The 24,400-nt window shown below is 42.2% G+C and overlaps 1 protein-coding gene across 5 annotated transcripts in view; it reads right to left on the reverse strand.

Annotated features, from left to right (window-relative positions):
• lars2 (leucyl-tRNA synthetase 2, mitochondrial) overlaps positions 1-24,400 on the reverse strand; it is a 98,548-nt gene that overhangs the window by 30,878 nt on the left and 43,270 nt on the right. For all 5 annotated transcript variants that reach the window (XM_048522582.1, XM_048522555.1, XM_048522573.1 and 2 more), the window contains 7 exons: positions 23,528-23,811; positions 20,593-20,691; positions 18,576-18,713; positions 14,609-14,712; positions 11,903-12,085; positions 10,057-10,226; positions 5,225-5,302 (listed from right to left, as the gene is read on the reverse strand). In XM_048522582.1, coding sequence (XP_048378539.1) covers positions 5,225-5,302; positions 10,057-10,226; positions 11,903-12,085; positions 14,609-14,712; positions 18,576-18,713; positions 20,593-20,691; positions 23,528-23,811 — 1,056 coding nt within the window. The remainder of the gene's footprint in view (positions 1-5,224; positions 5,303-10,056; positions 10,227-11,902; positions 12,086-14,608; positions 14,713-18,575; positions 18,714-20,592; positions 20,692-23,527; positions 23,812-24,400) is intronic.

The following is a 24,400-nucleotide window of genomic DNA, read 5'->3' on the forward strand; positions in this document are numbered from 1 at the left end:
AGTATTCTGTACAGCTTGATCTCCAAACATAGAGAGGGATATAACGGCATTAGATGCAGGCAGATTTCTGGAATGAAAGTGCTATCTCTGAGGAAAGGTGCAATAGGTTGGGACTCTTCTCATTGGATTACAAAAGAATGAAGGGTGAACTTACCGCAACATAAGATTCTGAGGGGGCTTCCATCTAAATCTAGGTGCTACACAGTCTTAAATGGGAGATGAGGGGGAATTTCTATCATAGTGTCATTTAGTCTTGAAGTGAACAATTTCAGAGAGCAGCAGAGACTGGTCATTTAATATATTCAAGAATGAGACAGATTTTTGAAGCACAAAGAATTATAGGGAACAGACAGTTAAAAGCCACAATCAGATCAGCCAGGATTTTACTGAATGGTGGAGCAGGCTCCTGGAGCTGAATGGTGCACATCCGTTTACAATGCTCTTATGCCCCACCTCAGAACAGTGGCACCATTTGAAACGACCAGAAGATACAGGACAGCAACTTGTCAAGGCCCTAACTGAACCATCAAAACCTGCCACCTCCAATATTAGAAGCCCAAGGACAACGGGCACATAGCAACAACACTGGCTGTGAGGTCTCTCCAGGTCACACCACTCTCCAAGGAAATAGATCACTGTTCCTTCACCATCACTGGGTCAAAATCCTGGATCTCCTTCCTGAGCTGCACTGGGAGTGTCCCTTTATCTACCAGGACTACAGGAGTTCAGAAAGGAACTTAACACCGCTCGCTCCAGGGCAATTAGGGTTGGCCAATATATTTTTCTCTACTGAGTAACATCCTTGGAGGAGAAATGTGGGCAAAAAAAAAAGAATAGTAGCTGAAACTGCAGCTGCTAACATGAAATAACAATAAAGGAGAACTGAAATCAAAACAACAATGAAAAATGAGAATATCTGAGAGAGAGGAGACCACAACTATAGGTCAGGCCGAGATCATGGAATAAGGAGAACTTTGAATTCAATTGCCTGGCTTTGAGGAAATCCAGAGATGAACAAAGACAAAACTAAAAAACATCACTCCTAATTCCACAACGTAAGAGCTGTTCACACACACATACACCTTTGACCTTAAAAATAAATCTGAAATATTCCTGGCAGGATCATAAAAACAGTCCTAACAACTGGAACTCAGAAAAGCTGAGAGATTGGAATAACCTTCATGCCTTGGGGAAGGGCTGTGCAAACTGCATTCTTTAGGGAACTGCTTTTAATAGAAACCAGCTGAAGAAACTGAAGGAAACATATTGAGGAGGATTGAGACTAACTGCATTCAGTTAAAGATGCCATCAAATGGAGGCAACTTATATAGAGAGACATGAGTTGCCGATTAGCTATAGCTTCAATACCAGAATACCTCATACTTTGGAGGTGACCAATGAGGGTCCTTTAACTGTTGCTTGAACAAAACTTTTTTTTAATTCATCAGACTCAAGCTATTTTCAGAGGATTGAATCCTCAGAATGAGTTAACTGCTTCCATAGATTTGTTTATTCAATCCACGTGGAAAAGAAAAGAGTGAGAAAGGATGGAGTTCAGAAGATGCCAACATTTTTCTCATTATTGGGAACAGGGTTCATGTTGCAATTAATTGCTCAGGCAACCGCTTAAGGGAATTTCTTCCTTAGCAGCTTCTCAACTCTCGTTATCTTCCAGGCTCATTGAGCATTTTCACAACAGACCTCCAGAAACTTTTTAAAAAGACTGGAAGCACACCAGGAGATTTACGGAGTGGGTCATGAGGTGCAGAGAAAGCAGTTGAGCAACTGGATCTTTAAGAAACAATTGAGCAAGTTTCCATTTTGAATTTCAAAATGGTCTCCTCAGCAACCAGTGTCCTTGCGTCCTAAGTAACTGAGCATTTATGGGATTCATTCCTTCAGTTAGTTTACAGCTGGATTTCAATCAAAATAAAGACAAATACAATCGGAGATAATAAAATGTGAGGCTGGATGAACACAGCAGGCCAAGCAGCATCTCAGGAGCACAAAAGCTGACGTTTCGGGCCTAGACCCTTCAGCTTTTGTGCTCCTGAGATGCTGCTTGGCCTGCTGTGTTCATCCAGCCTCACATTTTATTATCTTGGAATCTCCAGCATCTGCAGTTCCCATTATCTCTCACAAATACAATCGGAAACTGCCATGGTGCCAGCAGCTCCTCCAGTGGTCAAACAGAAAAAGATAAATGCTGACTACAGACCAGTCAGCTTGACATCAATAGTGGGGGGAAACTGATGGAGGCCGTAATATGGGATAAGGTAAATGTACGCTTCGAGAAAGATAAGTTAATACCAGACAGTCAGCATGGCTTTGTCAAGGGTAAGTCACGCCTGACTAATTTAATTGAGTTCTTTGACAAAGGTGACTCAGGCAATGGATGAGGCTGATGCTGCGGGTGTTGTACATTTGGACTTTCAGGCAGCACTCGGTACCACACAGCAGTTGGTTTGCAAATTAGAAGTGTTCAAGATTGTTGGGACCTTGGCACCATCCATTAGAAGCTGGCTAAAAGACAGGAAACAGAGGATAGGTGCAGAAGGGCATTTCCCATATTGTGGACAAGTTTAAAGTAGTGGTCCTCAGGGATGTGTGTTGGAATCCTTGCTTTTTCTGATTTATAAAAATGATTTGAAGATGGGTGTTGAATGTTAAATCTCTAAATTTGCAGCAGATACTAAGCTAGGGAGAATGGTGAACTATAAGGATGATGCTGAGTGATTTCAGAGGACTATTGGCAAGTTGGCCAAGTGGGGAGACACCTGGCAGGTGGATTTCAACGTAGAAAATCGTGACATAATACATTTTCATAGAAAAAAACACAGACAGATAATACAGACTCAATCGTACAACTTTGAGGGGAGTACAGGAACAGAGGGACCTTGGGTTCATGGGCACAATTCCTTGAAGATGGCCAGGCAAGTTGGAACAGTTTTTAAGGCACCTTGGTTTATTAAATGGAAGCAGAGTATAAAAGCTAGAAAGTGATGCTATGTCTCTACAAATTATCAGTCAGGCCACAATTTAAGTATTGCATTCAGTTCTGGGCACCTTTAACATGTTAAAGCCCTGGAGACAGTGCAAAGGAGATTTACTAGAATGATACTGGGAATGAGGGATTTTAGATACAAGGAAAGATTAGAGAGATCACGTTTATTCTCCTTGGAGCAAAGAAGATTAAAAAGTGACCTTATTGAGGTGTTCAAAATTATGAACAATGTTGACAGGGTAAAGGAGGATTTCGGTGTCTGTTCATTGGTATAACAGTAATTAGGAGTCACAATTTCAGGACTGCCAGCAAGAGGGCTACGAGTAACATGAAGAGAAACTTCTTTAGTTAGACAGTTGTTAGGATTTAGAGTTGCTGCTTAGGAGATTGATGAAGGGGAATTCCACAGATAGTTTGAAAAGTGAGCTGGATATATTTGAAAATTAAAAATTTAGAGGGCTGGAAAATGGGACTAGCTGCGTAGCTCCTTTTGGAGTTGCTACAGACAGAATGGGTTGAATAGCCTCCTTCTTTACTGTAAAAGTCTATGATTCTACATAAAACAAATATATGGAAATGTACAGCCCTGGAACTCCTTCCATTACAGCACTGAGAGTGTACCAGCACCATATGGACTGAAGCAGTTCAAGGAGGCAGTTCACTTACACCATCAGGCCAACTGGGTATACACCATAAATGCTGGCCAAGCCCGCAATATCCATATCCAGCAAATGAATAAAATTAAAAAGAAGAAACATTTGGATACAAGACATACAGAAGTAAACTGAGATGATAAAACTGAAAATTGTAAATTGCCTTGTGTTTTTCCAAGTGAAATAAACTGTGATAATTGAATTGCAAGATAAATAAAATTTACAGTTTCATCAACAGCCTTGCGTGCTACACAATCCTGCTGCAAACTGTTGGTAATTATTTCCTAACATTCGATTATTGAAGGAGGTGTCTGTTTGTAACATTTATACACAGAAAAACGCAAATTCTTTTTATTTCTATTCATAGAATCTCTACAGTGTGGAAGCAAGCCATTTGGCCCAACGAGTCCACACCTACCCTCCAACAGCATCCCACCCAGGCCCACCCCCCCTACCCTATCCCTGTAACCCTGCATTTCCAATGGTTAATCCACCCAATTTACACTTCCCTGAACGTTATGGGCAAGTTAGCACAGCCAATCAAATTAAAACTGCACATCTCTGGACAGTGGGAGGAAACCGATGCACATACAGGGAGAACGTGCAAACTCCACACAGACAGACAGTCGCCCAAGGGTGGAATCAAACCCCAGTCTATGGAGCTGCGAAACAGCAGTACTTACCACCGAACCACCGTGCCAGCCCAAATTCTTCTTCAGTTCTTCTTTTGGACTGGAGCTCTTGAAGTGTATTTAATGTGGGAAATGGCAGCACCCCTCACACACCAGGGTGCCAACTTAGGACATCTCCTGCAACTCTTCCCACCTCCATATTCTGATCACTACCACTTCCTCATCTCTTTTAAGATACCCAACTGTCCAGATTTAAAAAAGAAAGAGAAAAAACCTGGAAACTTTTGTTTTTCCACATCAAGAATTGTGGAAATCCTTGAATCTCTTTCTCATCAACTATACACAGTAAGATAGATGTGAGCTGAATTCAAGGCAGGATCCCAAATGTACAAATTCACTCTGGGTAGGTTTTGAGATACCATGAAAAGTAGATCACCATTTAGATCATCACTTGAATCTCCAAGTGCTGGAAAATGGGAGTCGAGTCGAGCAGAGTAGAAAGGGTGGTTGATGACCTCTTTCCATGCTGTAAAACTTGATGACTTTATGATTGTGCCTATTTGCAGATCTTCCTTACCTCCTTATAGAAAACTCCTGGTTCCCACTGGACAGTGCAGCTGTGGTTAACAAAGTTAAGCTTTAAGAAGTACATTTTAAAAAATTAAATTGGTTCCATTGAGAATTCTGACAGTTTAGTGTAACACCAATGAGCTGGTGCATCATACGTTCTGCTAAAACAAGAGAAAAGGTGCTTTAGAGAACAAATAAACAGAAACTTGCTTGGCACCTGAAATGAAGTTCTGGTAATTTGCTCCTTGATGTCAACTAAAAAGGGACAAAAGCTGGCTAACAGATGCTGTATCCTTTCCCTGACGTGCAGTTGGTCCCTAACTTTCTACTTTGTTGTTAGCAGAGATTTGAGGAACTGCACTTACTGATAAAGAGTTTGTGAGGCCCATTAGCCGGGCGATTGCAGCATTCAGCAGGAAATCCTCTGTCATGTAAGCGGTTACCTAAACACATTTAAAAAGCAAAGGAAACAAAATTAAAAAACAATTGTTGGCAGCATTTGTCCAGCCCAAAGCAATCTGCAGACATCTCCAAAATGTGAATAAATCTTTGTGCTGCTCTACCCTCTGAACAAGAATGCAAATAATTGCTATCAGTTTATTATTGTAAGGCAGCATGTGGGGTTCCAATCAAAGGGCTATGCACACAAATAAGCCCGAGAGGTTAGCTGTTGCTTATCTGAACCCACAGGTTAAAACTCAAGATCAATTCATTCTAAAATAGTGGACTGCAAGTAGCATGGATCTTGCAGCTGCTCCTGAGATTCAGGCTTTTTTCTAGCTTTATTTCTAGATCTCTACATGAACAGGAAATGTTTGGCAGGGATATGGGCCAAGTGCAGGCAATGGGAATAGTTTAGTGCAGGATTATGGTCGGCATGGACTGCTTGGTCTGTTTCTGCGCTGCATGATTCTATAACAAAGCTAAGCTAAAGCTGGAGATCAACTCAAGAAAAGCTTGGGGACACCTATTCCCTGGTGCACGCCTTATGGAAACACCTCTGACAATTAGAGTTCATTTGCCGAACAAACAATCTGCACTTCCCTCCCATGCAGTGTACATTGTTATTCCCTTCACGAGATGGTATTCTTGCAAGTCCCTTATCATATGATAAAAAGCTTTGACTGCGTGCCCCTGTTTTCAGCAATATGATAAAAAATTGTCTATTTATAACATTTACTCATAGTATGAAATTTCTGTTTTAGGTTGTTTAAAGTGTGACCTGATAAGCGAGTCATTGCTTTTAATTTTTCAGTGAAGGTGTGAAAAAGACAATGGCTCACTCGTTGAAGTTGGCTTTTACTTCTTCCAGTTGAGTTCCCCCCCTCCCACCAAAAACTTTGCTGTCAGTGCTGACAACTTCAGAAGAAAATTATGTCAGGCTTTCGCTCCAAAGGCATCTCACAAATTGGAAGATAGTAAACGTAAACTCCCTAATGCAAAAAGGCAGTGAGACAGAAAGCAGGAAAATACAGATTAGTTTGGATTTGTCATATGGAAACGTTAGAGGCTCTCACTAAAGAAGTTATGCCAGGTCACCTGGATAACTTCAGAGTAACCAAACAGATTTAAAACAGTCTTGTGAAAGAGAAGTCATGGTTGATCCATCTATTTGGTTCATCCAGGCCCTTTAATGACGGAAACCTGCCGTCTTTAACCGGTCTGAGCCAATGTGATTCCAGACCCACAGCAATGCAGTTGATTTTTAATTACCTTCTGAAATAATCAAACAAAAGTCACTGCGTTCAAGGGCAGTTAGAATTGGGCAACAAAGGCTGGCTCTGCCAAAGACAGCCACATCTCATTAAAGAACAAACATGAAAAATAAATCAATCCATTGGAATCCCAGTCCAATCTCCTTTCCATAAAGCAGCGAGAGACATGGTGGCCTGATGCAATTCGAGTTCAAATCAACTAACTCCAGTACAATATGTACTAACATTAGCGCCTGCCTGATCTGTTTGGTTAAGCTGATCACCAAATGTATGAGCCTGATCATGTTCTATCGTCAGTACTTAACTGTTAACTTAGTTTTCTTATTCACTGTCTACCTTCTGACCACTTTTTTTCCCATTTCTCCCTTGATTAAGACGACTCTGCCATCTCAGACAGAAAACAATAGGCTATCGGTAACTTGACAACGTTGGACAAATACAATCAACAGCACAAAATGTTATTACGTTGAAGATATGAGTGTGTGTGCGGATTTAAAAAATAAAAAACATTTCCTCCATTCATTCAGATGGACCCAAGGCTTCTAGTCTAGTTAATCACAAAACGGTTGCTCAAATTTAGCCATTGGGGAGGGGCAAGAACACAGAATCACAAAATTATTACTGTGCAACAAGCCATTTGGCCCATCGCATCTGCGCAGGCTCCCCAAATGAGCAATTTACTTCGTCATGGCTTTCTCCTACCTTCTCTCCATAAACCTGCACACTATTCCATTTCTGAATTCTCTTTTGAATACTTCAATTAGATCTGCCTCCAACACACTTTCAGGCAGTTCATTCCACTCTTAAACCACTCACTGCGAATATTTTTTCTCACACTGCTTTCGCTTTTTTCCCCAAAGTTCTGAAAGCAAAGCAACATCTTATAAAGCTATAATTACAGCTCTGAGAAAGAGGAAATCAGCTCCAGCGCTGAAAAACTTCAACAAACAAAAAAAAGCAGCAGCTCTTACAGCCATGTCTCTATCAGTGAAGGTCCTTTGATAGAGGTGAGAGAGGCTGGTGTATTTACAACATTTAACAGACATCTGGATGGTTAAATGAATAGGAAGGGTTTAGATGGATATGGGCCAAATGCTGGCAAATGGGACTAGGTTAATTTAGGATATCTGGTCAGCATGGACGAGCTTGACTGGCGGGTCTGTTTCTGTATGATACAGTTCTATGACTTTTTCTCCAGTTATTTAAATCTTTGTTCACTTATTTTCCCTGCTTTCCTGGGTAGGAACAGTTTCTCTCCACATATTCTCCACATATGATGTGAACTAGGAGTTTTCTTTGAACTGTTGTTTTTCCTCATTCTCTTCAGTAAGTTTAGTCACACTGTGCGTCAATTAAAGCAAGTGGGTAAGTAATTGGTCCCAGAAGGCATCGTAGGTTCACTTGTTAACACTATGGTCTTCTCAGCTGGTGAAATTTGATCCATTTATTCTGATGCTGCTGGTAAAGCTTCCTTCCACACTGATGCACAGGATTTTGAACCGAGTCAAGGGAAAGGAGGGAATGCAGTTGAGAAAAGGAGAGGGGGAGGGTTGATTAATGGAAGAGGTGAGATAGGGAAAAGCTGGGGAAATCAAGATAAGGGAGACAGGGGAAGAGTCGAGGTAGGTGACACGGGGCTGAGGGGTGGGGGGCTGGAGGACGAGGACTCGAGAAAAGGGAGGGCGGGGATTGGAGGTGGGGGGACTCATGGTAACGGAGATGGGGTGAAGGGGTCAAAGAAAGGCGGGATTGTACATGGAAACGGGGTGGGGGGGTGGCAAGAAGGTGGTGTGAAGTGAGGTGGGGAGGAAGAATGATCTCGGGTGCTGACATTCTTGGTGGGTCAATGCAGGGGAGTTCCTGGTTGAAGGGAATGGAGTGCAAACCAGGTCACTATTTCCACCCAGTGTCTAATGTATGGTGGGTGAGAGCGAGAGAGAAGGAAGAGGGTTCTCCCTCTTCTGTGCTGATGGAGAGAAGAGATACAATCTCTCTGCTCAGTGGTGGAAAGGGACAGAGTGGTCCCCTGCTGTCCAACGTTCCCATTCAAGGCCCAAGAAATAACTCCAACCATCTATCTTTAACTGTTTGGGAAGAGAGAGTTGTTGCGCTTTGTTTTGTTCACTCAGTTGAAGTGAAGTGGTTCCCAGTGCAGACATCCCCACATGGAGTTTGAGTGAATTTAACTTCACTCACATCTACTGCTTCCCAAAGAAAATGCTTAGCACACTAATGATCAGTGGGAAACTCACTAATCTTTAGGACATCCCTCAGTTACACTCCATTCTTCTAACATTGCCACCTACAGGTGCACAGGTGTCAGCTATTCAATAAACTCAAGCTTTCTTTCCACCCTGGGGAGTTCCCAATTTACAAATGGCCAACATATGAACATTTCCTGTCCTTGCCAACGGATTTGGAATGATATTATCATAGCATTTACAGCACATAATGGACTATTCATTCCGACAGGTCAATGCTCATCTTTATCCAGCACTTGAGCCTCCTCCCATCCCTGCTCAGCTAACACCACGAGAATATCCATCATTCCTTTTCCATCACATTTTAATTAGCGTCGCCCTGAACACATCTACACTATTCGTCTCGGGCCTTGCGACAGGTTGTTCTGTTAAATTCCTAGTCCTAAAGAAAGGGCAAGGACTGTTTATTAAATACATTTGTCACAATGCACACCTAAATAAAGTGCCCTGATCTTGGCAGGTTAAGATTGTTAATGCCATGTCTGTGATTTTCTTGTTTGCAGCTTGACAGATGTACCTGTTAGGAGGTATGACTCAGTCCCTCTCACCTGTTCAAAAGCAGGTCATCTCAGACACTTGCCCCTCTTTTCACCCATGGCAGATTACAGACAGCATGCAAACACACACACACTCCACACCACACACACTTGTGCTGCATTACTACACAGTCACTGGTCAGGGCTGAATAACATTGATAAGACTAAGCTTGGACTGCTGGAGTTGGCAATCAGTTTTATTTTGTTGGGCTGGAGAATGACGATCATGATGATGATGGTGGGGATTGGGATTTTGGGGCATTTTACAGCTGTTTTCTGTTAATGATTTCCCACTCTTTAAGAATGTGAAAATAATTCATCCACATCAATTGAATTGGAAATATCAATTTTTAAAGAGAGTGGTTTCTCTTGAAGAGGGAAAGAAGGAATTCTGAGTTGGATAGTTCTTTGGTACACAAAGGAGTCAGGGGCCATGGGATGGGGAAGGGGCAGATAGGAGTGTAGAATTGACGCCATATCCAAATCAGTCATGATCATGCTTGAAGGCTGAGCAGGCTTAAAGGACCGAATGGCCTCCCACCCTACTCCTGTGTTCCTAGCGACTGGAGTCCGTCTGTGAAGTGAGACACATTGATAGACCCTAACTGCTCCAGGTCCTAAATGCAGACACGCAAAAAAGGGTAGCTATGCATCCAGCAAGATAGACGAACAGGGAGACAATTACCTGTGATACTGTGCTGTTTTTGATCTGCCATATTTTCTTGGCTTCACCTTTCTCCTTTTTGTTCAGCAGGTCAGGGCTAGGTGTCACTCCCGAATTCCGCATGTCAACCAGCTTTGTAACCAGGGCCCACAGGCGGACCTGCCACCTCAGCACTCCAGGAATGGCATCCGCTGGATCAAAAAAGGAAAGGCTTTCTTTTTTAGTTAAGTCTTTCACAGGATGTGGCTCTTGCTGGTGAGGCCAACATTGGTTACTCAAACCCCCTAACTGCCCTTGAACAGAGTGATTCCTCACCTGACTTTGATTTGGAGTGTTTTTTGGGGGAGGGGGTCAATTTGTGCGCTTGAACTGAATGACATTACCAAGCAAGTATAGAACACTTGCCCAATTCAGACTTCAGCGTCAATAAAGGTTCCTACCATCACACACAACATGGACATCTGCAGAAAGAAGCCTTTGCTACAGTGCTCCAGAAATATGCTTTTACCAGACTTGGTCAACATCCCTGTGCAATGTATTCAGCTTTCAACATGTGCCAAGCCACCAGGGATGATTGGAGATTTTGTGTTAATTGTGGAGGCTTTATCTAATGAGCATTTTTAACTCATTTGCGACTGTCTTAACTTATATCACATTGAAACCTACCATCAAGTAGACCGAAGACATTTTGGCTTGATTACTGAGTGACAGCTTGTAGTCCAAGTGTTAACGTTGAAAGGGGGGTGTGCCTTAAGTAGACACTTCTTAAAGAATGTATTTTAATCTCATTTTCTAAGAATGCAATGAGTTCCAATGAAACCCAACAATTTGCTTTCCTACTATAGGGTGGAAGTTTATTTAAAAATCTGCCATCTCGTTTTCTGCCCTAAGGGGCATCATCTTGATTGACTGGTCAAAGTCCTGGAAAATTATTTCCTAACAGCACTGTGGGTGTTCCTACACCCTGAGGGCAGCAGCGTTTTAAGACAGCAGCTCACCACTATCTTTTACAGGCATATTAGGGATGGAGAATAAACATTGGGCCAGCCAGAGATACCCACATTCCCTGAGCGAGGACCCAGGGCTGAGGGAGGGGGTACATCATGGTTTAATAATGAGTTCTGACAATCCCCACTACACTGGGACCAGGGGCACGATGGACCAGCAGTGGCCCTGGGCCTGTCAGTTTAACTCCAACCCCTGACATAAGAGAATATTAAAAAGGAAAAGAAAAAATCAGTCATCACTATGCTCAGGGAGAATAGCCAACTCTCAGATGGAAGTGAAGTTGTGTTAGACCCTGTCAGCATCACTTTTTGCCATTGTCCTCAGAAGACAACAACTCGGTTTTGTATCTGGGGTAGGCACGGACAACAGCCGCCTATCAAAAATACTGACTTCAATTCAAATCACCCCATTAAAATCCAACCCACTATTACCACCACAGCAAACAACGATAAAATAACTAAGAACAGGGATTAGAGGGAAAGGGAAATGAAAGAGTATTTGTTTCCACAACTCGGTCTCTTTGAGCTCAGGAATGATCTCCTATGTTGTCATAATGCTGCTGCAACTATGTTTTTTTTAATTAAATGAGTCGGTTGGACAGCTGGTTTGCTATGCAGTGATGCTAACAGTGTAGGTTCAGTTCCTACAATGGCCGAGGCTACTGTGAAGGACTCTCCCTCAGAAACTCTCCGCTCACCTGAGGCCCAATGACTTCTCAGGTTAAACCACCGCCTGTCGCTTTTCCCTAAAGATCATTTTTCCTGACGGTCCCGTTGGACTATGGTGACTTTTAGACCCGGTTTTGTTGAAAAGGTGCCACTGTGCAAAGTGTTGTTGCTAGAGGGCATCAGTCTCTTACTTTTAATGTCCCACAGAATATCCTGCTGAGGAGGGGCTGCATACAGGATGTACAGGCGCACTGTGTCAATCCCGTACTTCTGGATCATCTCTGCTGGGTCGATGCCATTGTGTTTGGATTTGCTCATTTTTTCCCAAGTGATTTCCAGTTTTTCGGAAGTGCCAGCGTGGAGAGGGTCAGGACCTGGAGTGGAAAGGAAAAAACAACAGCAAAAGAAAAGTTAATAAATTTACTTGCTTGACATTGAATCTCTAACTGTTTGTGATCAGCTGCACAAAACAATGCCACCTTCATAATAGTAAAACAGATCAAATCCATTCACTGGGAAGAAGAATTAACCCTGCCACAGGGGACCTTTGTTTCTGAACTGGAATCAAAATACTTACAGAAAACTCGCATACAAAAAGCGAAGAATGTTCTAATTTTTGTTTTAAAGTATCGAAAACTTGCAATTGCTGCTGTTCAAAACATGCGATATAACTGGCTGGGAAATCTAAAATATAGGAATGGCCTGAGAATTAAAGGGGTCAGGCATTTAAGATTGAATAAGAAGATATTTCTTTACTCAAAGGTGGAAAGATCTTCACTCCCTAAGCATTTGAGGGATCACTGACTGGTCGTACAGATTTAAAGTAAGGGCCAGAAGGTAGAATGTAAGGAAATGTTTTCAACCAGAGTGTCGTGGGAATCTGGGACTCACTGCTTGTTAGGGATGGTAGAGGCAGAAACCCTCATAACATTTAGGAAGTATTTAGATGTGCATTCGTGATGCCAAGGGATACAAGGCTATAGGATTAGAATAGTTAGGTGGCTGTTTTTGACCAGCACAGATTCAAAGGGCCAAAGGGTCTTTTTCAGAGCTGACAATCTCTATGACTCAAAAATTGTGAATCTTTGGAATTCTCTGACTCAGACAGCTGCTCAGCTATTAATCAAATCATAAAAAGGTTGATACATCTTTCCCCCTCTTTGGCAGTAAGAGAATTAAGGGCGGGAGGAAAGTACAAGGAAGTGAAAGTAGGTTAAAGGATGATCCTGTTGAATGCTGGATTGGGCTGAAAGGGACGAATGGCCTTACTCAATTCTTGTTTTTTATCTTAATGTACGTGTTAATTTGCTTCTATTCAAATAAGGAAATTGGGAATCAGAGTCTGACATTCAACAAAGTCCTGGAAACAGGCTGCCTCTTGATTTGAAACATCTGCAACTAACAAAATAAAACTGGTCTGAAAAACCCAGAGACCCAATCCAAGAACAGAAGACCAGGGTACACGGCCTGGCTAATGCATTCTGGGAATGCAGAAAAAAAATAACCTGCGCCCCTCAATCTATTACTGTCCTATCACACACTGTGCACTAATAATGGCTGATCAGATTTTGGTCACAGCTCCACTTCCCTGCCTATACACCCCCACCAATATCCTTAGGCCCCCTTCAAGTATTTATCAACCGTCTCTTATAATATTAAATAAGAGCGAACTATACGGTAAATGGAAAGCCCTGGGGAATATTGATGCACAGAGAAATCTGGGTGTTCAGGTCCATTGTACCCTGAAGGTGGCAACGCAGGTCAACAGAGTGGTCAAGGCGGCATACGGCATGCTTTCAATCACCAGACATGACCTGCCAACTCTTGAGTACAAGAGTTGGCAGGTCATGTTACAGTCATACAGGACTTTGGTTCGATCACATTTGGAATACTGCATCCAGCTCTGGTCGCCACATTACCAAAAGGATGTGGATGCTTTGGAGAGGGTGCAGAGGAGGTTCACCAGGATGTTGCCTGGTATGGAGGGCGCTAGCTATGAAGAGAGGTTGAGTAGATTAGGATTATTTACATTAGAAAGACAGATGTTGACGGGGGACCTGATTGAGGTCTGTAAAATCATGAGGGGTATAGACAGGGTGGGTAGCAAGAAGCTTTTTCCCCCCAGAGTGGGAGATCCAGTTACTCAGGGTCATGAGTTCAAAGTGAGAGGAGAAAAGTTTAAGGGAGATAGGCGTGGCAAGTTCTTTACACAGAGCATGTTGGGCGCCTGGAATGCGTTGCCACTGGGGCGGTAGAGGCAGGCACAATAGTGCCATTTAAGACGTATCTAGACAGATACATAAATAAGCAGGGAGCAGAGGGATACAGATCCTTGGAAAATAGGCGACAGGTTTAGATAGAGGATCTGGATCAGCACAGGCTTAGAGGGCCGAAGGGCCCGTTCCTGTGGTGTAATTTTCTTGTTCAGCCTCTATTGCTCTCTAGGGAAGAGAGGCCTATGACGCTCTAGGAAGATATCTGTCCACAGAGTGCTAAATTGAGAGATCCCTAATTTTTAAACAGTGGCCCGAACTTCACAATTGAATTGCTCTTGGTTTATTCAATTTGATCTTCTTTGGTTTGCTTAATAAACTTGGTTCTATTGTTAAAACCAGATCTGCAGCTTACTCTTTCATGGAATGTGATTATCTCTGGCTAAGCCAGCATATATTGCTCATCCCTAAATTCCCAGGGAGCAGTTATAAATCAACCAACAGGTAAGGGTTGCAGATTGCCTTTCTCAAGAAGGACGTTAGAGAACCAGACAGAAAAATAACAAAAAGACCTAACAATCCAGATTTCAGTCTAGATTCTGACTGGAATCATTAATCCATACATGTAATGGTCACTAACGTCCTTCCTTATTCATTTCTCAAGTAATTCCAGTGGTCACTCACCATCAAAATTTATTTCCTCTTTCTTTAGATATTGGCCACTTGATGGTAAACGAAAAGTTTTCCCCTTGATAAGTCCTTGCACGAGGAGTTTGTGAAAAGGTTCCCTGTACAAAAGCACAGATTATGTGAAGCAAATTTAAAATGAGCAGGTCATGACAGGAAGTTATATTTATTGAATCATCACAGCAACGTCTGAAAGAGAAGGAGACACCAAAACAGAATCAATTATCCTGGCTGGGAGAAGCCGGCTTGGGAACGAACGTAAAGCTAAACTTTTGTAACACTGGGATAGCAAGGAAAGATCGGAATCAGAACAAATCAAATTCAATGGAATCAAAGTACAGAATCAAAGGACAATTTCAACACAGAGAAGGCCATTCAGCCCGTCAAATCACCTTGACCCTCTGCAAGTGCAAATTAGCTAGCCCCACTCCCCGCTAAATTTCCTCAGTAGCTCTGCAAACTTCTTATATTCAGATAATTCTTCAATTCTCCTTTGAAAGCCTTGACTGAATTTGCCTCCATCTTAGGGGAGGCGATGGCCTTGTGGTATTATCGCTGGACTGTTAATCCAGAGGACCAGGTAATGTTCTGGGAACATGGGTTCGAATCCCGCCACGGCAGATGGCAGAATTTAAATTCAATAAGTATCTGGAATTAAGAGTCTAATGATGACCATGAATCCATAAAAACCCGTTAGGGAAGGAAACTATCGTCCTTACATGTGTCTCCAGACCTCTGGGTGCCTCTGAACTGCCCTCTGGGCAATCAGGGATTGGCAATAAATGCTTACTGGCCAGCGATGCCCTCATCCCAAGAATGAATAAAGAAAGATCTCCAGATCCTAATTATTCATATTGTAAAAAGTTTCTCCTTCTGTTACTTCTAGTTATTCGGCAAATCATCTTAAATTCTGGGCCCCACTCCCAATAGGAAGAGTTGCTCCCCATCTACTCTGTCCAGAGCCCTCATGATCTCCAAGAGCGGCAAAGAGTTTGTTTCCTCTCCATGCACCCCGAGACACTTCCTTTGTAGTGCATCCACCAGCATCGAATCTCTCCATGAGCCAATTTATTTGTCTTGGCCATGTCAGGGACAGGAACATTTTCCTTTCAGCATGGAAGTAAGGAATTAATTATTCGGAGCCATTTGTGGGCAGCGCAGCCCGAATACACGCCAATAGAGAAAAGGATTGGCAGGTAACATGACTTGCTGCTCAGAAAAGATCATGCATCTGAAAGAATTGCAAAAGCAATCACCAATTCCAATTAATTCATTACCTTCACTTAGAAGATATGTCAGACAGTGCAGAATGTTATAGGTGATACTCATAGATGGAACCTGGTTCTTCCAGGGTTTTCTCTGGGTAAATCTGTAGTGTCAACCTCCTCTTCTAATACTAGTCCATGGGCTTAGAGTCATACAGCATGGAAACAGACCCTTCAGTCCAACGAGTCCATGCTGACTGTAAACCCAAACTAAACAAGTCCCACCTGCCTGCACTTGGCCCAAATGCCTCCAAGCCTTTCTTATTCAAGTACTTATCTAAATGCGTTGAACACTGTTTTGAAATAAGGGGTCTCCCTTTTCAGATTGAAATAATGAAGAAAGTCTTCTCTAAGAAACTCATTCATCTTTAGAATTCTCTACTCCCACGAGCAGTGGGGTCTGGCTTATTGAATATATATAATCAAACTAAGGTCGACCAAATTCTGACAGACAAAGAAGTCAAGGGTCATGCTGTAATGTGGGAAATGTGGAGTTGGGGGTCACATTTAGATCAGCCATGGTTTTATTGATGGGGGAGCAGGCTCAAAAGGGCCAAATGGCCTAGTCCTGCTCCTATTTCATATGACTGCGACCTTACAAGTACAGGGTGTTCTGAGTCGGAGGCACAAATACCTTTACTAGGTGACCCCTTCATTTTTACTGTGCCCTTTCCCCTTCCCACAAATTGAGAGCTTTAATGCAGTGAGGTGACTAACCCTATGAACACAAGCTAGAAGCTCATCACCCAACTCATACATAGAAGCTCAAGCAGGAGGCATGGAACAGACTTTGAAAAACAAAGTGCTTCATACAGTTCATCTGAGATACATTGTCATGACAAGGCATGACAGCAAGTTGAGCTTTATAATCAAATGCAAGCCTATCCAGCAGGTAATCATCACTCAACTGATCCCATTGTTAATATTTCTTTTGTCATTTATATAATTTAAAAAAAGATTAATGTTGGGCAGTCAAAAACCCAGCAAATATATCCATCGTAGTCAGAGAAAATATTCACACTCGGGTCATTTTCTGATGTAAATCACTGTAGAGTTCATGATATCGTAATGACAAACTTCTCCCACTGGAGGACACTTCAGTACGTGTATAGCTCACTTTCACCTCCTGGGGGCAGGTAGCTAGAACTGTAGCTGGTGCTGTCCTGAATGGGCAATCATGCATTCTGTCTACATTATCCAACTGTACAGTCCTCAATAAAATAAACGACCCATCCACACTTCTGCGCATTAAATAAAACTCATGAAGGTCAGGTCAAATTAGCCTGCATTACAACAGGTTTACTACAAGACTGTGAAAAATTGTGTCACAACCATGGTAAAACACATCTTCTGTTACGCAGATAGTAGGGTCTCTCCCTATTTATTTCAGAATCCCCTTCCCCTCCCCCATTTCTGACGAAGGGTCCAGACCCGAAACGTCAGCTTTCTTGGTCCTCTGATGCTGCTTGGCCTGCCGTGTTCATCCAGCTCTACACCTTGTTATCTCTCTTCTGTTCCATATTTCTTCAGAGTAAGTTGGGAGGTGGTGGCATACTAGTATTGTTGCTAGGCTAGTAATTCTGGAATTCAATAAATAATCACAAGTCTTATGATGAATGAGATACCATAGGTTTTCATGACAATTAACAATCAGGTCCACTAATGTCCTTTAGGGAAAGAAATCTGCTGTCCTTACCTGGTCTGGCCTGCATGTGACTCCAGAGCCACAGCAATGTGACAGACTCTAAACTACCCTCTGAAATAGACTAATAAGGAACTCAGTTCAACAACAAGCAGGGACAGCCAAAACGTGCTGGCCCAGCATTTGATCATTCATGGAATGCCACAAAATTTAAAAAAAAGCTGGATGTCTCCCAGCAGTCCTGTCTGCCTGGGCATCATGTAGACTAACAATATGACTGAGAAAGTGCCAAGAGGATCGATCATATAAATACCTTGGAAATAGTTCAGAGAAGGTTTACCAGACTTATAGCTGGAATAGCAAGTTATCTTATGAGGAACAGTTTGACAGGTTTTCTTGTATCACTGATGTTTAAAGAAGAGTAGGAGATTACTTTATTGAAACCTGAGGGTATCAACATAGTAAACATGAAGAGGATGTTTCTTCGTATGGGGGAATACAGAACTAGGGGTCTCCTTTTAAAAATAAGGACTCACCCAGTTAAGACGAATGAGGAGAAATATTTTCTTCACGAAGTGCTAGAAGTCTTTGAAACTTTCTTTGAAAGGTGGTGAGAGCAGAGCCTTTGAAGATTTTTAAGGCAGAATGGTAGATTTTCAATCGGCAAAGAGGTGAAAGGTGCGAAGTATTCAGATCAGCCATGAACTTATTGAATGGCAGAGCAGGCTTGAGGGGCTGAGTGGCCTCCTCCTGTGCCTAATCTGTACGTTCATGTGGTAGATATGACATTGAAATGATAGAAACCAACAGGACACATCTCCCAGTCATAGGGGTTGCCAAAATGGCAGTAAAACAGACTTCAGTAATGGAAGCTGATGGAACTGGTCAAAGGCAATTTGGTGAAGTACATTGAGGGAGCATCTCTGAAGGTGGTTGCAGTAAAAGTGAGAGACTGAGATAGACCAGGACCAATGGGAGTGGCTTACTGCTTAATGTCACACCTGGGAACTTCAGTACAAAGTCCAAGCAAATCTTTCTTCAGAGGGATGATACTTGCCTGTATTTGACCATGTTTTGGTCATTGCAGAAATGACTAATAAATCTTGCGTAGTACAGATGCATGACAGCGTGCTCTTTGCCTCCGATATACAGATCTACAGGCATCCAGAAATCCGCTGCTGCTTTGTCAAAGGGCCTTCAAAATGAGAAAGTGACACAATTAGCAACTGTGCTTATTGCAGAAAGCAAAGAGCTGTTAAACTTCTCCATGTACAGTATCCTGGGTCAAGAAAGATTGAATTTTTTTTAAAAAAAACATCACTTGGTAGTACAGGATTGGAGTATCGATGAAACAAAAAGTATACACTGTCAAAGCTATTCACCACAGTCGTCAGGCCAGAATTGCAAATCTTAAAAGGGAACAATTTATATTGCATGAGAAAAGGCTGCTGATTGTTTGGAAAGCAGACCCTGGCTGGTGGAGGCATTGTAATGGAGAATGCACTAGGAACACCGAATTGCCAAGGTTCTATTTAAATTCAATCCAGACGAATTATCTGTGATCGGTCAGGACACTGTCACTGAAAATACACCAGGGAATGACTGCCCTCCAAGGTTTCGTTTAGTTGAAAAATATTCTGGTTACAAAGAAAAAGGCCCCAAGTGTCCAACGTTTAGACAGGATTCTATGTTCGACATTCAGCAAACACTGGATGACTGAATACTGTAAGTTTTGTACATGTTGAAAACAGCCAAAAGAATGTGTTACTGACTACAGCCCACTAGCTGTTGGGACATATACCTTACAGAGCAGCAATGAACCTTGACATAACATTACTTATTTGATAGGTAGACAGGACATCCTTTTGGCCTGATGGCAGCAGCGTACATTCCCTATTCCATTCTTTCTGGAGTAATTAGGTGCCAAGCAACCAAAAAAGGACTTGCAACATATCTGGAATTATGGAATACAGATACTACTTGTATACGTGACACCAGCTTACAGCCAAACAGACAAAACAAGGTATTTTGTTACTTTACCAACAATTTCACAGTGACAAAGCACTTTGTAAAACTTCAGGAGGCCATTGTAAACCGAAGAAATGAAGTACATTAGCTCAAACTCTGATCCAATTCTCAAAGGTGAAGCACATCACAACCAGTTTCAGCAAAGTGAATTCTCTTGTTCTTAACAAAATGAATGCTAATTTCTCAAATAGGTGTCATATTATTATGCTAGCACAATAAAATCTTACAAAATGGGGAAAACACAGTGGCAGAGTATAATGTAGCTGAATGAATAATTGAGAGGTCCTAATGTTCTGGGTAAGTGGGTTCAAATCCCATATGGCAGACGTTGGAATTTAAATTCAGTCAACAAAAATCTGGAATTGAAAGCTAGTCAGTGACAGTGACCATGAGACTACTATCAACCCTTGGAAAAAACCATTTGTTTCACTAATGTCCTTTGAGCAAGGGAATCTGACATCCTTACTCAGGCTGGCCTACATGCTGACTCTAGACCCACAGCAATGTGGTTGATTCTTGACTGCCCTCTGAAATGGGCCGAGCAAAACATTCAGTTCAAAGGTAATTAGGGATAGGGAACAAAGGTGACAAGAGAGCAAAACAAAAAAAGCCAAATACAAGAGTTAAGGAAACACTCTGGACCTCCCCCAGCCTCTCAAACTCCGAATTGGGGTCAGCTGGGACAGAATAGTATAACATCAAAATTAGAAGTTAGGCCTTTTGACGGCGACATCAGACAGAACATCTTCATAAGGTCGCTGAAACCTGGAATTCCCTCCTTTTTTAATAAAAAAAAAGCTGAGGCTGGGGACCAATTTAAAACTCTAATTAGAGCAATGTATTTTTTGTTAGGTACGGATATCACCAGAGATGGAACAACTGGTTTTCAGAAGAAGTTAACACAGAGGCTGATCGAGATTAATGGAATAGCAAACTAGACTGGAGGGCCTGAATGGTCTACTCCTGTCTCTACTTTTCCCCAAGCAAAGCTGAAGTCTTACTTATTTAGGGTTTTTTTGCTGTTAAGAAAGTATTTTCAAACTCACCTTTCATTATTATGAGAGTCAATGTATCTGTAGTAGTACCAAGCTGAATCTACAAACGTATCCATGGTGTCAGTCTCTCTCTGGGCAGGGCCTTTACATCTGAATGGGGGCAGCAAGTCACACATTTGTTGGCTTCCAATGCACAACAGTTAGTGATTCAACCACAACACAAACTGGAACATTGCTGACTGAATTAAACATAACATTATAAGCCATATTGCTCCAAGTACCATTAGCAGTTAGCAACATTGTCCAACTGAAGAGACCGGGGCCAAAGCTAAATACTCCAAGTTCTGGAAGTCAGAAATAAAAGACCCAGAAGATACTCAAAAAGTCAGGCAGCATCTGCAGAAAGAGAAACAGTGCTAATAACCTTTTATCCATCTCTGGAGAAATGGTCAAGAGTTAACCTGCAATGTATACGAAGTAGTGACTAATAAACCAACAGAGAATTCAGGAGAAACATCTTCAATCGGAGAATGCTTAAAATGTGGAAATCGCTAGTGCAGGGTGAGTTGAAACTAGTAACATTGATGCATTTGAGGGAAAACCAGATAAATATGAGGGGGCAAGGAACTGAATTGCTAGCATTAGATAAAGAAGGGTAGGAGACTTGTGGGCAGCAGAAACACCCACATCGACTTGCTGGGATAAGTCAGCCATTCTGTGCTCTACTCAGCAACTTTAATGATCAAGAAGCTGAGTGCTCACTTCTCCAGTGTAAACTGATCTGCATTTACAGTTTAATATCAATAAGGAAGTGTCAACATCACTCAGACAGTGTCAGACTGGGAGCCGCGGTCGTTTAAAAGTAGTCAGTGCCTGTGACAGGAATTTCAGGAGTTTATTTTCAAACTGTGGTCTTAGAACATACAGGCTGACAGAAATCACACCAAGTAACTGCTTGAAAGGAGAACAGAGTGGACGGCACCTGAAGACATTCTTGGCACTGAAATGTTGCCCATAATTAGCTGTTACACAACGGGACTCACTCCATGAAGCAAATTTACTGCAAGAATATAGTACTGCATACAAGTTGCACAGGATTATATACATGGAAAGTTGGGAAAAAATATATTATCGTATCCTGATATCAGACAGCTCCTCCTCCTCATTGGTGAATGTCTGTTTTTGTTTAGAATTATATACTTTTCTTGTCCCAGAGGCCTTTCAGCCCTTTTCTGATTTTCTACAGCCCCAGTCCTCTGTAAGTTGGCAAATATCTTTTTTCATCTGTAAATCCTTTTACTAGTGGTCACTGTTTTTCCATTGTATTTGCATCCTCTGCACTAACAATCCACTAAATCAGAAAAACAAAGTCCCTGCCGTCTTTTCCTTTTGATATTGATCTTAAAATTATGCCCTCTAGTTACTGACTCAACCACCAGTGGAAACAGTTACCCTTAGATTTACTTTATCCAAGCCAGTCACCATCGGACACATCGAGCAGGAACTTAACAGCTACACTCTCACACACTTTCTTAAAGTAAATGTATTAAGATGAGCCATCCAGAGGCTGACTGGAGAATTTCGGTACATCGCTGCCTATTTTTGCACCAGTGATGCCTTCAGTCTTTTAGTCAGGAGGCTGGAAGAGGAAGGTGGAAGCTACAATGAGCTTTGCAGTAACAGGCCACAAAAGGCAGTGTGGCCGTGGAGATTACGATGGTCATCCTCCGTCTGTTGCAAACTAATGTTTTAATTTCTGTGTATCCATCTTAGTGGTACACCTAGGGTGGCATGAAGTAGATTATTTAATTTCACACCCAAGACCATGTGAGCTCCTGGGTGCAATAAAACTCAAAGAATTGCTACAGTGTGAAAACAGGCTATTTGGCCCAACAAGTCCACGCCGCCCCTCCAAAGGGCATCCCACGCAGATTCATTCCCCTACCCTTACATTTCCCCTGTCGAACCCAACTAACCTAAACATCCCTGGGCACCATGGGGTAATTTGGGACTCTGGGAGGAAACCGGAGCACCTGGAGGAAAACCACGCAGACACGGGGGAGAATGTGCAAACTCCACACAGACAGTTGCCAGAGGCTGGAATTGAACCCGGGTCCCTGGCACTGTGAGGCAGCAGTGCTAACCACTGAGGCCACAGTTTTTTCCAATGGCAATGCAGGGGATCACTTTGGTTCATTGGTACAGCAAAGTCACTGCTTATCTTGGTTGGGAGGGTTGGTGGTGGGGCAGTGATCAATTTACTTTGGAAAATACCAATTAAGTTGCTTTTCTTACTAGTTACCTCCTTAGAACAAGAAGTTGGGGAACTTTACTGCGGACGCCGGAATCTGTACTAAAAACAAGAAGTGCTGGGGATCACGGCAGGTCAGATAGCATCCATGGAGAGAGAGCATGTTAATGTTTCAAGTCTAGATGACTTTTTGAGACCCAAAATGTTAGCTTGCTTCCTTTCCACAGATGCTGCCTGGACCTCTGTGATCACAAGCAATTTTTGCTTCAGAACGAGAGGTTATTGCTTTAGGATTAAGGTTTGTAGATTTAAACGGAAGAATTACTTCCCTGAAAACGGTTGTGGATCTGTGGGATTTATCCCAAAGTGCAATGGATGCTCGAGGGCGGAATAAAATTAAGGAAGAGATAGGCAGATTTTTAATTAGCAAAGGGTTGAAGGATTACCTGGAGAAAGCAGGATAGTGCAGTTCAAACCGAGATTAAATCAGCCAAGGTTGTATTAAATGGCTGAGCAGACTCGAGGGGTTGAACCACCTATTCCTGCTCTTAGTTCTTGTGTTTTCTTCAAAAACAATTCAATTTCTAATTCAAAGTTGAACCAAAAATTAGTTACAATATAACAGCAATCCAAAATTTAATTCTGTGCACCTGTTCACAGATTGCATATGTTCTGCTTTCATTCTCAAAAACTACTGGAGCAGTTTTGTTATGTGATTGGGCATAACTGACTTACCGAGGACAGGCACAATTGAGCCACTCAGTGGCTGTAGTTAGCGGGGAGAGCCCTTTAGCCGTAAACGACTTAATCTTGGGTAAAAGCACAGGTAGATCCTCATGAGGGACAGGAATGGGACCACAGGATTGGCAATGGACGATGGGAATAGGGGTGCCCCAGTAACGCTGCCGGGATATCAACCAGTCACGCATCTTCGGGCTTGTAAGGTAGCCACCGATTCCAAGGTCCCTCGCACGTTGCAAGATGGCCTGAGTTGCAGATTGTCTATCAAGTCCTGTGAACTGAAAAGTTAAACCGTCTGAGATTTGTTATAAATAATTCAGCTTAAATGACAATCTGCCATTACCAAGTAAGTTCTGATCAGCTAATCTTAAATGTCTGACAATCTTGGTATCATGATGTTAAAGTATTCCTCAATTTCCTGAATGTCTAGCTCTCGTTACAGGATAGCAATGATCTATTAGAAGACCTCATTAGTCATTGTAATGTGCAGAAATGCTGTTTAAAAGTAAGTAAATCACCAGTGCAAACTAAATTCCTCCCTTTTTGCTTCCTAAACTCTACAGAATCGACCAAATGAGTTTTAATTTTGCCATAGCCACCATGGTGTCACTGTCAGCAATTGCTGCCGTAATTTCTGAAACCGAAAGCAATTTGGAGAATCTGTACATGTACAGTTAAATGTGGAAATGCAGACATTGCTAACTATTTTTTCAGCAGAGGGTTTGCTGTTGAGCCTCCCCTCAGAATGCAAACATTGGAAAAATCTTGCACAGATGAAAGCTTTGACTAGCACACTCTTCAGTTGTAAAAGTTCTTAAAAAAAGTAATACTTGTTGAATGAGATATACCAGAATTTCTTTTTGCAAA

Source organism: Stegostoma tigrinum, chromosome 2 (genome assembly GCF_030684315.1).
Source record: "Stegostoma tigrinum isolate sSteTig4 chromosome 2, sSteTig4.hap1, whole genome shotgun sequence".
Classification (NCBI taxonomy): domain Eukaryota; kingdom Metazoa; phylum Chordata; class Chondrichthyes; order Orectolobiformes; family Stegostomatidae; genus Stegostoma; species Stegostoma tigrinum.